This window comes from Lathamus discolor, chromosome 12 (genome assembly GCF_037157495.1).
Source record: "Lathamus discolor isolate bLatDis1 chromosome 12, bLatDis1.hap1, whole genome shotgun sequence".
Taxonomy (NCBI): domain Eukaryota; kingdom Metazoa; phylum Chordata; class Aves; order Psittaciformes; family Psittacidae; genus Lathamus; species Lathamus discolor.
This window is the reverse complement of record NC_088895.1, coordinates 5,569,569-5,587,500: the sequence shown is the minus strand read 5'-3', so window position 1 is coordinate 5,587,500 and position 17,932 is coordinate 5,569,569. Positions and strand designations below refer to the sequence as shown.

The 17,932-nt window shown below is 59.1% G+C and overlaps 2 protein-coding genes across 13 annotated transcripts in view; both read right to left on the bottom strand.

The window, feature by feature from the left end:
- The window catches only part of LOC136020983 (immunoglobulin lambda-1 light chain-like), a 21,826-nt gene extending 6,786 nt beyond the window's left edge, over positions 1-15,040 (bottom strand). For 2 of the 11 annotated variants that reach the window (XM_065692689.1, XM_065692692.1), the window contains exons 1-2: positions 1,453-1,558; positions 1,028-1,319 (exon numbers count right to left, since the gene is read on the bottom strand). In XM_065692689.1, the coding sequence (XP_065548761.1) occupies positions 1,028-1,319; positions 1,453-1,498 (338 nt within the window). In that variant the 5' untranslated portion in view covers positions 1,499-1,558. Of the gene's footprint in view, positions 1-1,027; positions 1,320-1,452; positions 1,559-5,403; positions 5,696-5,828; positions 5,935-10,359; positions 10,785-12,330; positions 12,623-12,754; positions 12,836-13,839; positions 14,835-14,967 lie in introns of those variants that run through there. The other 9 variants (XM_065692691.1, XM_065692694.1, XM_065692683.1 and 6 more) reach the window with 6 other exon arrangements.
- Positions 15,041-15,568: 528 nt separating this feature from the next.
- On the bottom strand, positions 15,569-17,932 carry LOC136020832 (vacuolar protein sorting-associated protein 29-like). 2 transcript variants are annotated; one of them, XM_065692399.1, is made up of 4 exons: positions 17,862-17,932; positions 17,346-17,534; positions 16,584-16,819; positions 15,569-16,023 (listed from the first exon to the last, which is right to left on the bottom strand). In XM_065692399.1, the coding sequence occupies exons 1-4, from the start codon at positions 17,862-17,864 to the stop codon at positions 15,906-15,908; spliced, it is 546 nt and encodes a 181-aa protein (XP_065548471.1). In that variant the 5' UTR covers positions 17,865-17,932; the 3' UTR covers positions 15,569-15,905. The 2 variants fall into 2 exon arrangements, with proteins under 2 accessions (XP_065548471.1, XP_065548472.1); XM_065692400.1 differs by having other exon boundaries at positions 15,569-15,839.

Sequence of the window (17,932 nt, the reverse complement as noted above, 5' to 3'; positions counted from 1 at the left end):
CCTGCAGCAGGATGAGGATGAGGCCGGGGTGCTGGGCAGAGCCTTGCTGTCCTGGGGCCACAGGGGGACATTGCCCAGGACCAGGTGCTGCGCAGGGATGCAAAGGTGTAGCCATGGGCTCCTTGTGCAGCACAACAGAGCAGCCCCCAGCCAGCCCTGCTCTGCCTGGCAGCCTCGTGCATGACCCTGGAGCTCCGCACCACGGGAAACACCTCTTCCCGTGCCCGGAAGGGGAAGCATCAGCCCTGCTCTGCGGCCCGTGGCGTGTTCCACATCCCGGTTGTGGGGCCGCAGGTTGAGCAGGGCTGCAGCACCCCTGGGGGATGCCCCGGGGGCTCCCGGTGCAGCGGGACTGGGAGGAGGACAGGGAGCACCCGGCAGTGCCCTGGGTGTGAGCTGCGAAGCGCAGGAGACCTTGGACCTGCGGTGCAGGGCAGGGGCAGGGCTGTGGGGCCTCATCCCCTCCCTGAAGGACGGGGATGAGCACAGAGCTGTGGCACTGAGAGACATCTGATCCTGGACACCAGCACAGGCACCTGCGGCACAGACACCAAGGGCAGGGCCATGGCAGGGACTTGCTGTGTTTGTCCTGTCAAACAGGGACTGTAAAGATTCCTAAAGGGCCCCTGCAATGGCAGGAGGTTTTTGTATCACTTCCCTATTGCTTCATGTCACTGTAGGAACATCAGTGCTGCCATCGCTGCCACCACAGTAATAGACGGCCTCATCCTTGGCTAGGACCCCAGTGATGGTTAACGTGCCCGTGGTGCCAGACTTGGATCCAGAGAATCACTAAGGGATGCTCGAGGGTCTCTTGCTGCTCTCATAGATCACAGTGACAGGGGCACTGCCAGGCACCTTCTGCTGGCACCACCCAACAGCACTGCTGCTGCTAAGCTCAGATTAGGTGGGGCCATGGTAGGGACCTGCCTGACGATCAGACAGGGACAGCAGAGACTCCTGACAGGTCCCTGTGGTGACAGGAGGTTTTTGTATCACTTCCTCATTACTCTTGGTCACCGTGCCAGCATTAGCACTGCTGTCCCAGGCACCACAGTAATAGACGGCCTCGTCCTCGGCTTGGACCCCAGTGATGGTTAACGTGGCCGTGGAGCCAGACTGAGATCCAGAGAATCGCGAAGGGATGCCCGAGGGTCTGTTGGTGCTACCATAGATCACAGTGACAGGGGCACTGCCAGGCACCTTCTGCTGGTACCAGCCATAGTAGCTGCCACCACCAGAGCAGGTGATCTGGGCGTTCTGTCCTGGCTGCACTGAGACCGATGGGGGCTGAGTCAGCGCTGCCTGGACCAGGGAACCTGGAGAGGGAGAGGAGAGAGGGGAGGAGGCGGGGGTCAGCCAGTGCCCAGGAGCACAGCCCTGCCCGGGCAGCGGGACAGGGCCCCTGTGCACAAGGGCCCCGTGCGGGCGCAGCGGGTCCGGCCGGGGCACCTGAGCCATGGGCGAGCAGCGCGAGGAGCAGAGGGGCCCAGGCCATGGCGCGATCCCAGCAGCTCCGTGTCCCCAGCACAATGGGGCTGTGCCGGGAACCCCAACTCCCTTTTAAGCCCCCACGCTCCCCAGCACGGCCCCTCCATGCAAATCTGAGCCTGCGCTTGCGCCAGGTCCTGCCCGCACCTCTCTCCCCACGTCCCGCCCTGCTCCACCACCAGCCCCACACCCCAGAGCAGTGGGGCTTGTCCCGGGGCACAGACGGAGACAGGTCCCAGTTCAGTGCCGCAAATCCACCAGCACGGATCCCCCATCCCCGTTGCTGGGCCAGTGGTCAGGGCAGAGATGAGCTGCTGCGCGTAACAGGGGCAGGCAGTGCCGCAGCTCTGAGTGGGGGCTCCGGAACGACACCAACACCAGCACTCCCCACCGCAGTTTCGCCATCTTCCACTCCTATGGGTGTCCCAGGCCATTAAGGTACCCTCTTGCCCTGCCAGCCCAGACCCATCTCTCAAAACCTGTGCTCTTCCCAGGTGTCCACTCCCCAGCACCATGGGAGCACCCGGCACTGGGCCCCGGCAATGCCACCTCATGAGCGCATCGTCTGGTGCTGGGCAAACGCAGCCAGAGCAGGGGCAGCCCCAGGGCTCTGCTCAAGTGTTAGGGCAGCCCCCGGCCAGCCCGGCTCTGACCCAGGGCACAGGGCTCGCGGATACCTTGGGCCCAGGCAAAAATCACTGCGACCACAGGAAATGCCACCACGCCATGACCCACCCCTGTCCCCATCGCTGACTGCCCCCGGGTGCCCGGGGCAATGGGCAGAACGGGGTGCAGGGGTCTGTCTCCTTGTGGGCTGCACAGAGGGGACCTGCTGGAGCAGAACCCGTGCTCCATGGCAGGAGCCGCCTCACAGGAACATGTCCTGCTCCAACACAGCATCCAAGCAGCACTTGCAGCAGCAGCAGCACCAGAGGGGACCTGCAGCAACTGCGGCCTTGGGTGTCACTTCCCCAGTGCTGGGAGCCACCATGACCCTGACCAGCTCTGCTGTCCCAGCCAGCACAGGAGGAGACAGCCTCTGCCTCAGCCTGGAGCTCAGTGATGAGGGCTGTGGCCATGGCGAGCAGCACCTTCCCTGGTGCTGCACAGCCCCTTGCCAAGTGACAGGGGATGGGCACAGACATGGGGGTCTAATGGACAGCCGAGCTGGGACATCAGGCTCCGGTGCTTGCAGCCCAGGGCAGGGTCATGGCAAAGACCTGTTCCACCACCAAACAGGGACAGCAGGGACTCCTAACTGGCTCCTGCAATGGCGGGAAGTGTTTGTATCACTTCCTCATTGCTCCATGTCACCATTATAGCTGCCATCGTAGCCACCACAGTAATAGACGGCCTCATCCTCAGCTTGGACCCCAGTGGTGGTTAACGTGCCCGTGGAGCCAGACTTGGATCCGGAGAATCACTAAGGGATGCCTGAGGGTCTCTTGCTGCTCTCATAGATCACAGTGACAGGGGCACTGCCTGGTGTCTTCTGCTGGAACCAGCCATAAGCAGGGTTGCTACACCCAGGTATAATCTTCCCCCTGGGGACAGAGACACTGGGGTGGGTGAGCCAGAGCCATGTGAGAGCAAAGAACTCAGGCAGAAGGTCTCCCTGCCCTGCTGCAGTGCCCGAGGATCCTGCAGGCTGGCAAATGCCCCTGCACCCACCCTGGCGCCCGGCCTGGCTGCATTGCCGCAGGGCCCCAGGTGAAGCTCAGCCGGGGGGGGCAGAAATGCTGCAAAGCTTTTCCTGGGGAGCTCCGTAGGCGCTGCTCCTAGCACTGCCCCAGCCTCCTCTGCCCCTCACATGGCTACTAGCACTGGAGACAAGCACAACCAGGGCGTCACCAGTACCGTGGCCCCATCACTGGAGACAGTCACTGCCCTGGGACACGGCACACAGGGAAGGGGAGGGAGGGCAAATGGAAAACCCCCAAGCTGAAGAGACAGCCCTGCCTGGCGGAGAGGAAGCAGGAGGTAAACCCCACACCTCTGACTCTCAAAGTCTCACTTGCACAGAGCTCTGTGTCACCATGAGATTGATCAGCACTGCTGTCGTCCCAGCTCCCACAGTAACAGACGGCCTCGTCCTCTGCTTAGGCCCCAGTGATGGTTAACGTGGTCGTGGTGCCAGGGATGGATCCGGAGAATCATGAAAGGATGTCCAAGGATCTCTGGTTGTTCTGATAGATGAGAGTGACAGGGACACTGCCAGGTACCCTCTGCTGGAACCAGCCGTAGCTGTTGTTCATCATGGAGAAGGCAATGCAGGTGTTTACTTCTGAGGACACTTACATTAAGAGCACATGAGTAGACCTGCCTAGGGACCAGGAGGGAGAGGAGAAGGCAGAAGATGGGGCCATAAGTGCCACAGGAGCACAGCCCTTCCTGGGCAGTGGGACAGTGATGGGTTTCCTGTGCCAGGGGCTGCAGGACAGGGCATCGCCAGTCTAGGGAGCCCATTGGGAGATGACGTGTGACAGAAGGAATGGATGAATCTCCAGTACACATGGGGCTGGTGAGAGGCACCACCATGGAGACCAGAGACGGGGTACTGCTGGGGCAGGGGGCATGAGCTCCACCAGGGCCTTTCAAAGACCAAATGTGCCCCAGGTAACACCCTCTTCCCACATATGTCCTGTCACCACAGCAGCACAAGGCACTCAGGGCACGTGGACTTTGGCCTTTTGGCTGTGCTGCACCCCTTGAGATTAGTCAGGAATGTCCACAAAGGCAGCCCAGGCCGAGTTGTTGGTGGGATGAGGGGGGTGGTAGTGCAAAGGAGGGACGTAGTGCCTGGGAGATCACAGCCTGCAGAAGAAACACCTTCCTAGAGCAAGTAGATCCCTCCCCAGCCAAGGATTCCCCTAAGCCTGCTCCTCCCAATGGAAAAGCTCTCAGACACAAGAGGGACAGAAACTCCCTCTGCACAACAGTAGACCAACACTGTGCAATGGAAAACATCATTTGCAGGACCCAGAGCAAGGATGGAGGTGCCCAGCATCACACATCAACACTGCACTGGCAGCACCAGAGGGGAAGTGGCATGAGAACAGACATGTAGACAAAACCGTGCAAAAGCAGAGCTGGAAGAAGTGCAAGTGCAGCAGGGCACCAACTGCCTGCTCTGCAGCTTTTCCAAACACAGAGGAGGTGTAGGAAGGAACAGGAAGACAGCAATCGTAGCATCACTGTGAACCTGACCAGCATCAGTGCTGCTATCCCAGTTCCCACAGTAATAGACGGCCTCGTCCTCGGCTTGGACCCCAGTGATGGTTAACGTGGCCGTGGAGCCGGAGCTGGATCCAGAGAATCGCGAAGGGATGCCTGAAGGTCTCCTGTTGTCAGCATAGATCACAGTGACAATGGCACTGCCAGGCACCTTCTGCTGGAACCAGCCATAGTAGCTGCCACCAGAGCAGGTGATCTGGGCGTTCTGTCCTGGCTGCACTGAGACCGATGGGGGCTGAGTCAGCGCTGCCTGGACCAGGGAACCTGGAGAGGGAGAGGAGAGAGGGGAGGAGGCGGGGGTCAGCCAGTGCCCAGGAGCACAGCCCTGCCCGGGCAGCGGGACAGGGCCCCTGTGCACAAAGCCCCTTAAGGGCACAGAAAGACCCCAGTCCCACAAACAGAGCCCAAGGAGTGAGCCCTTCTATCAGAAGCAAGAGGACATGCCCGACAGCAGCATGAAGCAGGAGGCAGACAAAAGGCAAAGCCATGTCTTTTGTCAGGACAGGCACAGGGTCACATCCTGCACAGTGCGGTATCATCAGGAGGACATTCACAGGCATGGCCATGCAGAGGGGACATGAAGTTGCTGCAGGCCAACAACGCAGCTCCCCAGTGAGGGAGAAGCATAGAGACCCTCCTCTGCAGCTCACTTTCACATCTGTCTGTACCGTAACAACAGCATCAGTGCTGCTGTCCCAGGCACCACAGTAATAGACGGCCTCGTCCTCGGCTTGGACCCCAGTGATGGTTAGCGTGGCCGTGGAGCCGGACTTGGATCCAGAGAATCGCGAAGGGATGTCCGAGGGCCTCTGGTTGTTATAATAGATCACAGTGACAGGGGCACTGCCAGGCACCTTCTGCTGGTACCAGCCATAGTAGCTGTTGCTCCCGGAGCAGGTGATCTGGGCGTTCTGTCCTGGCTGCACTGAGACCGATGGGGGCTGAGTCAGCGCTGCCTGGACCAGGGAACCTGGAGAGGGAGAGGAGAGAGGGGAGGAGGCGGGGGTCAGCCAGTGCCCAGGAGCACAGCCCTGCCCGGGCAGCGGGACAGGGCCCCTGTGCACAAGGGCCCTGTGCGGGCGCAGCGGGTCCGGCCGGGGCACCTGAGCCATGGGCGAGCAGCGCGAGGAGCAGAGGGGCCCAGGCCATGGCGCGATCCCAGCAGCTCCGTGTCCCCAGCACAATGGGGCTGTGCCGGGGACCCCAACTCCCTTTTAAGCCCCCACGCTCCCCGGCACGGCCCCTCCATGCAAATCTGAGCCTGCGCTTGCGCCAGGTCCTGCCCGCACCTCTCTCCCCACGTCCCGCCCTGCTCCACCACCAGCCCCACACCCCAGAGCAGTGGGGCTTGTCCCGGGGCACAGACGGAGACAGGTCCCAGTTCAGTGCCGCAAATCCACCAGCACGGATCCCCCATCCCCGTTGCTGGGCCAGTGGTCAGGGCAGAGATGAGCTGCTGCGCGTAACAGGGGCAGGCAGTGCCGCAGCTCTGAGTGGGGGCTCCGGAACGACACCAACACCAGCACTCCCCACCGCAGTTTCGCCATCTTCCACTCCTATGGGTGTCCCAGGCCATTAAGGTACCCTCTTGCCCTGCCAGCCCAGACCCATCTCTCAAAACCTGTGCTCTTCCCAGGTGTCCACTCCCCAGCACCATGGGAGCACCCGGCACTGGGCCCCGGCAATGCCACCTCATGAGCGCATCGTCTGGTGCTGGGCAAACGCAGCCAGAGCAGGGGCAGCCCCAGGGCTCTGCTCAAGTGTTAGGGCAGCCCCCGGCCAGCCCGGCTCTGACCCAGGGCACAGGGCTCGCGGATACCTTGGGCCCAGGCAAAAATCACTGCGACCACAGGAAATGCCACCACGCCATGACCCACCCCTGTCCCCATCGCTGACTGCCCCCGGGTGCCCGGGGCAATGGGCAGAACGGGGTGCAGGGGTCTGTCTCCTTGTGGGCTGCACAGAGGGGACCTGCTGGAGCAGAACCCGTGCTCCATGGCAGGAGCCGCCTCACAGGAACATGTCCTGCTCCAACACAGCATCCAAGCAGCACTTGCAGCAGCAGCAGCACCAGAGGGGACCTGCAGCAACTGCGGCCTTGGGTGTCACTTCCCCAGTGCTGGGAGCCACCATGACCCTGACCAGCTCTGCTGTCCCAGCCAGCACAGGAGGAGACAGCCTCTGCCTCAGCCTGGAGCTCAGTGATGAGGGCTGTGGCCATGGCGAGCAGCACCTTCCCTGGTGCTGCACAGCCCCTTGCCAAGTGACAGGGGATGGGCACAGACATGGGGGTCTAATGGACAGCCGAGCTGGGACATCAGGCTCCGGTGCTTGCAGCCCAGGGCAGGGTCATGGCAAAGACCTGTTCCACCACCAAACAGGGACAGCAGGGACTCCTAACTGGCTCCTGCAATGGCGGGAAGTGTTTGTATCACTTCCTCATTGCTCCATGTCACCATTATAGCTGCCATCGTAGCCACCACAGTAATAGACGGCCTCATCCTCAGCTTGGACCCCAGTGGTGGTTAACGTGCCCGTGGAGCCAGACTTGGATCTGGAGAATCACTAAGGGATGCCCGAGGGTCTCTTGCTGCTCTCATAGATCACAGTGACAGGGGCACTGCCTGGTGTCTTCTGCTGGAACCAGCCATAAGCAGGGTTGCTACACCCAGGTATAATCTTCCCCCTGGGGACAGAGACACTGGGGTGGGTGAGCCAGAGCCATGTGAGAGCAAAGAACTCAGGCAGAAGGTCTCCCTGCCCTGCTGCAGTGCCCGAGGATCCTGCAGGCTGGCAAATGCCCCTGCACCCACCCTGGCGCCCGGCCTGGCTGCATTGCCGCAGGGCCCCAGGTGAAGCTCAGCCGGGGGGGGCAGAAATGCTGCAAAGCTTTTCCTGGGGAGCTCCGTAGGCGCTGCTCCTAGCACTGCCCCAGCCTCCTCTGCCCCTCACATGGCTACTAGCACTGGAGACAAGCACAACCAGGGCGTCACCAGTACCGTGGCCCCATCACTGGAGACAGTCACTGCCCTGGGACACGGCACACAGGGAAGGGGAGGGAGGGCAAATGGAAAACCCCCAAGCTGAAGAGACAGCCCTGCCTGGCGGAGAGGAAGCAGGAGGTAAACCCCACACCTCTGACTCTCAAAGTCTCACTTGCACAGAGCTCTGTGTCACCATGAGATTGATCAGCACTGCTGTCGTCCCAGCTCCCACAGTAACAGACGGCCTCGTCCTCTGCTTAGGCCCCAGTGATGGTTAACGTGGTCGTGGTGCCAGGGATGGATCCGGAGAATCATGAAAGGATGTCCAAGGATCTCTGGTTGTTCTGATAGATGAGAGTGACAGGGACACTGCCAGGTACCCTCTGCTGGAACCAGCCGTAGCTGTTGTTCATCATGGAGAAGGCAATGCAGGTGTTTACTTCTGAGGACACTTACATTAAGAGCACATGAGTAGACCTGCCTAGGGACCAGGAGGGAGAGGAGAAGGCAGAAGATGGGGCCATAAGTGCCACAGGAGCACAGCCCTTCCTGGGCAGTGGGACAGTGATGGGTTTCCTGTGCCAGGGGCTGCAGGACAGGGCATCGCCAGTCTAGGGAGCCCATTGGGAGATGACGTGTGACAGAAGGAACGGATGAATCTCCAGTACACATGGGGCTGGTGAGAGGCACCACCATGGAGACCAGAGACGGGGTACTGCTGGGGCAGGGGGCATGAGCTCCACCAGGGCCTTTCAAAGACCAAATGTGCCCCAGGTAACACCCTCTTCCCACATATGTCCTGTCACCACAGCAGCACAAGGCACTCAGGGCACGTGGACTTTGGCCTTTTGGCTTTGCTGCACCCCTTGAGATTAGTCAGGAATGTCCACAAAGGCAGCCCAGGCCGAGTTGTTGGTGGGATGAGGGGGGTGGTAGTGCAAAGGAGGGACGTAGTGCCTGGGAGATCACAGCCTGCAGAAGAAACACCTTCCTAGAGCAAGTAGATCCCTCCCCAGCCAAGGATTCCCCTAAGCCTGCTCCTCCCAATGGAAAAGCTCTCAGACACAAGAGGGACAGAAACTCCCTCTGCACAACAGTAGACCAACACTGTGCAATGGAAAACATCATTTGCAGGACCCAGAGCAAGGATGGAGGTGCCCAGCATCACACATCAACACTGCACTGGCAGCACCAGAGGGGAAGTGGCATGAGAACAGACATGTAGACAAAACCGTGCAAAAGCAGAGCTGGAAGAAGTGCAAGTGCAGCAGGGCACCAACTGCCTGCTCTGCAGCTTTTCCAAACACAGAGGAGGTGTAGGAAGGAACAGGAAGACAGCAATCGTAGCATCACTGTGAACCTGACCAGCATCAGTGCTGCTATCCCAGTTCCCACAGTAATAGACGGCCTCGTCCTCGGCTTGGACCCCAGTGATGGTTAACGTGGCCGTGGAGCCGGAGCTGGATCCAGAGAATCGCGAAGGGATGCCTGAAGGTCTCCTGTTGTCAGCATAGATCACAGTGACAATGGCACTGCCAGGCACCTTCTGCTGGAACCAGCCATAGTAGCTGCCACCAGAGCAGGTGATCTGGGCGTTCTGTCCTGGCTGCACTGAGACCGATGGGGGCTGAGTCAGCGCTGCCTGGACCAGGGAACCTGGAGAGGGAGAGGAGAGAGGGGAGGAGGCGGGGGTCAGCCAGTGCCCAGGAGCACAGCCCTGCCCGGGCAGCGGGACAGGGCCCCTGTGCACAAGGGCCCCGTGCGGGCGCAGCGGGTCCGGCCGGGGCACCTGAGCCATGGGCGAGCAGCGCAAGGAGGAGACCAAAACCCGAGCTCCATGGCAGGAGCCGCCTCACAGGAACATGTCCTGCTCCAACACAGCATCCAAGCAGCGCTTGCAGCAGCAGCAGCACCAGAGGGGACCTGCAGCAACTGCGGCCTTGGGTGTCACTTCCCCAGTGCTGGGAGCCACCATGACCCTGACCAGCTCTGCTGTCCCAGCCAGCACAGGAGGAGACAGCCTCTGCCTCAGCCTGGAGCTCAGTGATGAGGGCTGTGGCCATGGCGAGCAGCACCTTCCCTGGTGCTGCACAGCCCCTTGCCAAGTGACAGGGGATGGGCACAGACATGGGGGTCTAATGGACAGCCGAGCTGGGACATCAGGCTCAGGCACTTGCAGCCCAGGGCAGGGTCATGGCAAAGACCTGTTCCACCACCAAACAGGGATAGCAGGGACTCCTAACTGGCTCCTGCAATGCAGGAAGGCTTTAGTATCACTTCCCTATTGCTCCATTTCACCATGTCACCATTATAGCTGCCATCGTAGCCACCACAGTAATAGACGGCCTCGTCCTCAGCTTTGACCCCAGTGATGGTTAACGTGCCCGTGGTGCCAGACTTGGATCCGGAGAATCACTAAGGGATGCTCGAGGGTCTCTTGCTGCTCTCATAGATCACAGTGGCAGGGGCATTGCCAGGCACCTTCTGCTGGTACCACCCAACAGCACTGCTGCTGCTAAGCTCAGATTAGGTGGGGCCATGGTAGGGACCTGCCTGACGATCAGACAGGGACAGCAGAGACTCCTGACAGGTCCCTGTGGTGACAGGAGGTTTTTGTATCACTTCCTCATTACTCTTGGTCACCGTGCCAGCATTAGCACTGCTGTCCCAGCTCCCACAGTAATAGACGGCCTCGTCCTCGGCTTGGACCCCAGTGATGGTTAACGTGCCCGTGGAGCCAGACTGAGATCCAGAGAATCGCGAAGGGATGCCCGAGGGTCTCTTGTTGTTAGCATAGATCACAGTGACAGGGGCACTGCCAGGCACCTTCTGCTGGAACCAGCCATAGCTGTTGCTGCCAAGCCTGGAGCAGGTGATCTGGGCGTTCTGTCCTGGCTGCACTGAGACCGATGGGGGCTGAGTCAGCGCTGCCTGGACCAGGGAACCTGGAGAGGGAGAGGAGAGAGGGGAGGAGGCGGGGGTCAGCCAGTGCCCAGGAGCACAGCCCTGCCCGGGCAGCAGGACAGGGAGTGCACAGCTGGAGGAGAACACAGCTCTCATTCAGGCAGCTGTTTGCTCTGCCTCTATCCTTTCCTTTTAACCAAAACCTAATTATTCAAACTCATACTAAAACAATGACGGAGTGTGGCAGATGAACAAAGAAGGTGGAGTTTACAGCTCCTGCTTTCCACAAGAGATTGTGGTCAAGTTCCCAGGGCCACTGTGTTTTGTATCAAGAATCAATACGCGGCTATTTGGTCTCTTTTTCAGTACGTTAAAACAAAAGACACATGGAGAAGCAAGGTCTAAATCTGTTCTAATTTTTCAGCATAAGGGAAGGAAGCGTCAACAAAGTGGTGTTACTAGAAACACCATGCATCTGTTTCTTCTAACTGATGCACGACAAATAAGTGATTCATAAGCATTCACACAGGTAGAGCAAAGACCAGAGCAAGACGGGGACAGAAATAAGCAAACAGGACTGTAAGTAGTGTGAGAGAACATCTCAGATGCATGTGCCCCGTTGTGTCTACAGGATAAATGCTCCGACTCCCTCCTGTCCATGATCGCAGGCACATTTTGGGAGCGGAGCCCAGCCAAACACATCCCAGCAGAAAGGCAGCTCTGGCAGCAGCAGGAGGACATGGCTCTCAGTAGCAAGAGGCAGCAGGGTGGAAGACGGTGCCACACTGTGAACATTGTAAGGAGGAGGACAACAGTCCCAAGCCACAGAGTAACCCCTCCAGTTCTCTGGGACAGGAAAGGGAGGACATACACAGCTCTGGCTGTGCAGAGGGGACAGGAACTTGCCTCAGCCCCACAGCCACAATTCTGCTCAGCCAGGACACAGAAGGTCACAAACCTCCTCCTGATCTTGGAGTATGTGTCTCACTTCCTACAACTCATTGCCACCAGACACCATAGCTGCTGCTGCTGTCCCAGCCACCACAGTAATAGATGACCTCATACTTGGCTAGGACCCCAGTGATGGTTAACGTGGCCATGGAGCCGGAGCTGGATCCAGAGAATCGCGAAGGGATGCCCGAGGGTCTCTTGTTGTCACCATAGATCACAGTGACAATGGCACTGCCAGGCACCTTCTGCTGGAACCAGCCATACCAGTTGTTGCCACCAGAGCAGGTGATCTGGGCGTTCTGTCCTGGCTGCACTGAGACCGATGGGGGCTGAGTCAGCGCTGCCTGGACCAGGGAACCTGGAGAGGGAGAGGAGAGAGGGGAGGAGGCGGGGGTCAGCCAGTGCCCAGGAGCACAGCCCTGCCCGGGCAGCAGGACAGGGCCCCTGTGCACAAAGCCCCTTAAAGGCACAGAGAGACCCCAGCCCCACAAACACAGCCCAAGGAGTGAGCCCTTCTACCAGAAGCAAGAGGACATGCCCGACAGCAGCATGAAGCAGGAGGCAGACAAAAGGCAAAGCCATGTCTTTTGTCAGGACAGGCACAGGGTCACATCCTGCACAGTGCGGTATCATCAGGAGGACATTCACAGGCATGGCCATGCAGAGGGGACATGAAGCTGCTGTAGGCCAACAACCCAACTCCTCAGTGAAGAAGGACAGAGACCCTCCTCTGCAGCTCACTTTCACATCTCTCTGCCTCACACCAGCACCAGCACTGCTGTCGTAGCTCCCACAGTAATAGACGGCCTCGTCCTCGGCTTGGACCCCAGTGATGGTTAACGTGGCCGTGGAGCCAGAGCTGGATCCAGAGAATCGCGAAGGGATGCCCGAGGGTCTCTGGTTGTTAGCATAGATCACAGTGACAGGGGCACTGCCAGGCACCTTCTGCTGGTACCAGCCATAGCTGTAGGTGCTCCCGGAGCAGGTGATCTGGGCGTTCTGTCCTGGCTGCACTGAGACCGATGGGGGCTGAGTCAGCGCTGCCTGGACCAGGGAACCTGGAGAGGGAGAGGAGAGAGGGGAGGAGGCGGGGGTCAGCCAGTGCCCAGGAGCACAGCCCTGCCCGGGCAGCGGGACAGGCCCCTGTGCACAAGGGCCCCGTGCGGGCGCAGCGGGTCCGGCCGGGGCACCTGAGCCATGGGCGAGCAGCGCAAGGAGCAGAGGGGCCCAGGCCATGGCGTGATCCCAGCAGCTCCGTGTCCCCAGCACAATGGGGCTGTGCCGGGAACCCCAACTCCCTTTTAAGCCCCCACCTACCCAGGCCATGGCTCTTCCTTGGATCACGGCAAGATCCTTCCTGCTCCTCTCTCCCCACCTCCCTCCCAGCTCCCCTAGCAGGGGCTGCTTCTCTTCCAGCTCCATGACAGAACTGCAGAGCAGAGAGCAGGGATTTGAAGGGGACTGGAATCACACAGAGACCAGGTGCTGCCAGGCTACCCAGCAGTGTGGTAACCCAGTTCCTCCAGCTACCAAGAGAACCATGGGTCTCCAGCAGCTTCAAAGCAACCACGAACAGACTTGGGCTGGAGCTTGTACCAGTCAAGCGCACGTAATAACCCTCCACACTCGCCTGGCCAGGGGCAGCCCCTGCTACCTGCACCAGGGAGTTACCCACAGGCACCCGGTTGTCCCCAGCCCTTTTGCCCCATGAACATCAGGCCTGTGTCACGGGGCCACACTGACACCATGTGGGGACAAGGTGGCCCTCAGGGACAGCAGCAGTGGAACTGAGAGCAGAGCCCAGCACAGGACTAGCCCCATGCTGTCCCTCCTCGCTATGACAGCTTCCACCATGTCGAGAGACATCTCCAGCTCCTGCCACAACCTTCAGGACTTCTGTGTGGGATCATGAGCAAAGCACCCCGTCAGAGAGGGAGCCTCACACACACACACAGGGCCTTTAGGCACAACTGCTGTCACCAGACGAGGGTGGGCATCAGCCCTGAACTAGCAGGGAGCACAGGGACCAGCGCAGGATGGCACAGATAACAGTGCTTCTCCCAGCATACCTGAGACAGACGACCAGACACAGGACAGGACACTCTGAGGGCAGCAGGAACCAGCCACACCACACGTCTACGCTACCAGGAGCTCTGCCACCTCCGCACCCTCCACATCCACCATTAGGATTGCTGCCCCTATGCACGGAACATGATTGACAGTCAACCAGAAGCACCCAATCATGACCACCCTGGGGGCACCAGGATGCTGATCAGCACTGCTGCTGTCCCAGGCACCACAGTAATAGACTGCCTCATCCTCGGCTTGGACCCCAGTGATGGTTAACGTGGCCGTGGAGCCAGAGCTGGATCCAGAGAATCGCGAAGGGATGCCTGAGGGCCTCTGGTTGTTCCAATAGATCACAGTGACAGGGGCACTGCCAGGCACCTTCTGCTGGAACCAGCCATAGTAGCTGCTGCTCCCGGAGCAGGTGATCTGGGCGTTCTGTCCTGGCTGCACTGAGACCGATGGGGGCTGAGTCAGCACTGCCTGGACCAGGGAACCTGGAGAGGGAGAGGAGAGAGGGGAGGAGGCGGGGGTCAGCCAGTGCCCAGGAGCACAGCCCTGCCCGGGCAGCGGGACAGGGCCCCTGTGCACAAAGCCCCTTAAAGGCACAGAGAGACCCCAGCCCCACAAACACAGCCCAAGGAGTGAGCCCTTCTACCAGAAGCAAGAGGACATGCCCGACAGCAGCATGAAGCAGGAGGCAGACAAAAGGCAAAGCCATGTCTTTTGTCAGGACAGGCACAGGGTCACATCCTGCACAGTGCGGTATCATCAGGAGGACATTCACAGGCATGGCCATGCAGAGGGGACATGAAGCTGCTGCAGGCCAACAACGCAGCTCCCCAGTGAGGGAGAAGCATAGAGACCCTCCTCTGCAGCTCACTTTCACATCTGTCTGTACCGTAACAACAGCATCAGTGCTGCTGTCCCAGGCACCACAGTAATAGACGGCCTCGTCCTCGGCTTGGACCCCAGTGATGGTTAACGTGCCTGTGGAGCCAGATTTGGATCCAGAGAATCGCGAAGGGATGTCCGAGGGTCTCTGGTTGTCTTTATAGATCACAGTGACAGGGGCACTGCCAGGCACCTTCTGCTGGTACCAGCCATAGTAGCTGTTGCTCCCGGAGCAGGTGATCTGGGCGTTCTGTCCTGGCTGCACTGAGACCGATGGGGGCTGAGTCAGCGCTGCCTGGACCAGGGAACCTGGAGAGGGAGAGGAGAGAGGGGAGGAGGCGGGGGTCAGCCAGTGCCCAGGAGCACAGCCCTGCCCGGGCAGCGGGACAGGGCCCCTGTGCACAAGGGCCCTGTGCGGGTGCAGTGGGTCCGGCCGGGGCACCTGAGCCATGGGCGAGCAGCGCGAGGAGCAGAGGGGCCCAGGCCATGGCGTGATCCCAGCAGCTCCATGTCCCCTCCACCATGGGTCTGTGCTGTGGGCATTGGCTCCCTCTTAAACCCCTTCCCACCTTGGCACAGCACCTCTGTGGAACCAGGGACCCTGCACTCACAGCCAGCTCCTATCCCGCTGCTTCCCCATCCACTGCAGGCACATCTCTTGCCCACTAAATTCACCAAAAGCAGTTTGGACTGCCTGCTCCCAGGGTCACTCAGGTGGGAAAAATCAGGTCCTGCTTCACACCACAGCTCCACAAACGGGTTTTTCTCAGGAGTCACAGGACTATAATCAGCTGGATCAAGCTGTCCAGGCAAATGGTCCTCAGGTCTGGTTTTCGTACATACAGCCTTAGCCAAGACATGCACCAAGGGGTAGCAGAAACACTTGTGTACCCTGCTCTGCTGAAGCGTCTTCTGCAGCTTCCTTAGGCCACCACCATGCACCAACCAGGCAAACCACAGCTTCCTTTCAGCCATCAGAGCCCCCTTCACTGCAAATTCCAGCCCCCCTCCATCTTTTTCACACATGATGAATAGGACACAGACACATGAAGACTGGTGTTTATTATTCTATTCATTCCACAGAAGAGGTTCAATGCCAAACTACCACCACCCTCCGCAATTCCCTTATTTAGGACCATAGCAGCTTCTCCACAGACACAAGAGATTCTCTATAGTCCTCTCTCTTCAGTTTCTTCTGTTTGGGATCCAAGACTAACTGTGTTGTTTCAGGGTTTTTTCTTTTACAAGCTCACAATAAGGCGCTGTGGACACTTCATTGTGCAGCAGCAGCACCCCCCGGTGGCCTGCCTCCACCTAGACTTAACCGGGAAGAGAAGCAATGAAAGGGGTTGAGAAGTCAACAAGCAAGTCGGACATGATTCAGTCCTTCTTGAACTCCATTCTTTCTACTTTCACATCATCCTCAATTAGCTGGTATACATAAGCCACAACTGTGGAAGCCTGGATATCCATCAACACAAATGAAGGGATGATGTTCCTGGAAAGAAAACATACTTTGTCCATCTTCCCAATCAACTTGCACTTCTTGCTACGAACATACCTTATGTTTATGTGTTCTAATACACTCAGCTGCCCATGGCTGCAGGGGTCTGGGAAACTGCAGCTTGCAGGCACCAACCACAGCCCCTCAGGCAGAGTTGCCTTTTGCCTAGCAAAGCTCAAGTCATGCCTGGCTCGGACACTTAAACTGACAGTGCCGCCAATAGTCCGATACTCTACAAAATATCAGCATGCAGCTTCTGGGAAAACACCAGAAAGCAAAGCAACTTCAAGAAGCTGCTCAATTCACCCCCTCCAGGCCCAGGAAGAAGCCCTAGACACACCAGTACCGGGCTGGCACATGGACTAAGTCAAACCCTGGTGACAGGGGAGCCCCACTGCGTTCCCAGGGAGGGAAGAGAGCTGGCCTCCTGCTCCCCAGAGCACCTCAGCAGAGCTCTGCAGCACAGTGGCTGGACACTCACAGGTGAGCACAGACGTTCAGCTATCACCTATGGGCTCTGCTGCGCTGGGCAGCCCAGGGCGCCCCTCACTCACGTTTCCAAAGCATTGTAGGCTCCTGTAGCTGATCCCGGGTTGATGTAAAATTTGTTTTCATGTTCAAATGCTTCAAATTTGTGCGTGTGTCCGGAGATGAGAATGTCCACATCCAGCTGCCTCTGCAGCAGGGCCAGGCTGGCCACGTCGCCCCAGGGAATAACTTGATGGCCATGAATCAGCCCAATTCTGAACTGCCCAACAGTTACAACCTTCTCTTCAGGATAATTCAGGCTCTGAAAAGGTGAAAGGCACAGCTATAAATCAGCCAGAGAGCCCCCACCTACACAACACAGGTTCCTATGTCCCAAAACATAAACCTGCCTTTCACTATTGGAGAGCACAAGGTCTTTCTCAATGCGCAGACCCACGGGATACTCATACCACCCCGCAGCAAGAGAAACCACAGAGCAGAGTGAAGCGTTTGTGCAGAGATCAGGTGCATCAAGGCTGCCCAACAGTAACTGTACACACACACAAGCCCCCAGCTCCTGGAGCTACACAGCCAGCTGGGGAACTCCTGCGGCCTGTTCGCAACCACAGACAGACTTGTGCAGAGTCCATGTGAGCCCAGTGCATCGACTGCCCCAGGCAACAGCGGTCTAGGAAACAGTTCTGTTTCTTCAGCGTTACTCATTGCCATCTCCTATCCTGGCAAATAACAACTTAGGAACTGCTAACCCTGCAGGGCTCCCAGGTTTAATCGAGACCACGGATTCCTCAGGAAGGGGGCTGAGAAGTTGGCAGCAGCAAGAACATTACCTCGGCGTCCCCCCGAACAACGTGGACGTCCCCAGCCAGGGTCCGGAGGTAGTCGTAGGTCTCCTTGGTGCAAAGGTTCCCTGTACACAAGATGTGCTGAATCTTTCCTGGAACCAGCAGCTTCTTGAGCTTCACAGGCAGACCAGCGCACCGGTGTGGGATGTGAAGGTCCCCTAACACTAACACCAACTCCACACACAGCAGGGGGAAAACGAGAGTTAAACTCGGGGTACCCAACAGAACAGCACAAACCCTTCCTGACGCTCCAGGGCGCTCACAAAGCCCGGCGAGCCATTACGGGCCCAGCAGGGGCTTCCGTCCGACACAGCCGTGAGGAAACACCGCCGGCACTGCCCGGCGGCCAGCCCGTCCCCACCGCGGGGCCAGGCCGCTCCCTCTATGCCGAGGCTGCCGAGGGGGAGCAAAGAGGAGACCCGGGCCAAGCAGCCGCCCCACGCCGAACGCACGGGCCCGGAGGCGCAGGGAGCGGGGCGGGCCCGGCCCTCCGCCGCTCACCATCGCGCCGCTCCGGCCGCGCCGTTACCAGGACGCGCACAGCTGTAACCAGGACGTGACGCATCCTTTTG